This window comes from Mandrillus leucophaeus, unplaced genomic scaffold (assembly GCF_000951045.1).
Source record: "Mandrillus leucophaeus isolate KB7577 unplaced genomic scaffold, Mleu.le_1.0 Scaffold137, whole genome shotgun sequence".
Taxonomy (NCBI): domain Eukaryota; kingdom Metazoa; phylum Chordata; class Mammalia; order Primates; family Cercopithecidae; genus Mandrillus; species Mandrillus leucophaeus.
In genome coordinates, this window is record NW_012101332.1 from 1,406,333 (window position 1) to 1,407,336 (window position 1,004).

The following is a 1,004-nucleotide window of genomic DNA, read 5'->3' on the forward strand; positions in this document are numbered from 1 at the left end:
ATATATATATATATGTGTGTGTGTGTGTGTATATATATATATATAGTTTGTGGTAATGGTCATGTCATAATTTTGCAACCATTTCATATAGGTTGTGGGAAAAGTTAATAAATACGCTGCTCTTGTTAGGAACCAAGATTTGCCCAGGGAGAGAAAAGAGAGGAATAGAAAATAAAAGAAATTAAGGCAGACGCCCCACGTGAGGCTGAGAGAGCTCAAAGGCTCCCTCTGGCGGCCGTTCAGAGAATGACCTGTGGAAGGGCAGGGGCAGCAGCAAGGAGACCAGCTGCTGCTGTCCAGGAGATGCCAGTGGGCAAGGGGGGCTGCCCTGGCTTCCTGAGCTATGACTCTGTTGCCTCCCAGTCCCCTGAAACTGTGGGATCAGGGTGACCGAAGCCTCTCACTGCCCCTGTCACCTGCAGACAGCCAGCTAAAGGTGTGGATGAGCAAATACGGCTGGAGTGCTGACGAGTCGGGGCAGATCTTCATCTGTAGCCAAGAAGAGAGCATTAAACCCAAAAACATTGTGGAGAAGATTGACTTTGACAGTGAGTGGTGGCCCACGGCCTCAGGCCTTGGGGCTAAGGGGGTGCCTCTCAAGGGAGGCCGAGGCAGGGGCCCAGAGGACCTGGGTACATCTGCTCATGTTCTGGGCTGGGAAGTCTGCACCTGCCAGATTCCATTCACCTTGTGTCTCGGGGCTCCTGCCCAGGGAGCAATAGTGGGGAGCTGGGTGATCTTCCCTGAAACTTCTAGGCCCTGTGTCCTGCCTCATAGCACTCAGCAAGACTTCCTGGGGCCCAGCGGGGCCTCGCAGGGGGTCTCTGCACCCTTACTCATCCCTGAGGCCGGTCTGGTTGGCCCTCTTTTATCCTTGGGGTACCCAGGCCTCATGTGCAGACTTGGAGTCCGGTGAACAGTAGGAATCTTGATTCTCTACTTTGGGTGATTTCACATCTTTGTGCCTCAGTTTTCTCATCTAAAAAATGAGGACGGCTGGGCGC

General features: G+C 53.0%; 1 protein-coding gene across 1 annotated transcript in view; it reads left to right on the top strand.

The window, feature by feature from the left end:
- Nucleotides 1-993, top strand: part of EIF3K (eukaryotic translation initiation factor 3, subunit K) — a 29,882-nt gene extending 28,889 nt beyond the window's left edge. The window contains exon 6 of the mRNA XM_011973403.1: nucleotides 423-993. Within this exon, the coding sequence (XP_011828793.1) occupies nucleotides 423-916 (494 nt within the window). The 3' untranslated portion in view covers nucleotides 917-993. The remainder of the gene's footprint in view (nucleotides 1-422) is intronic.
- Nucleotides 994-1,004: the final 11 nt, after the last annotated feature.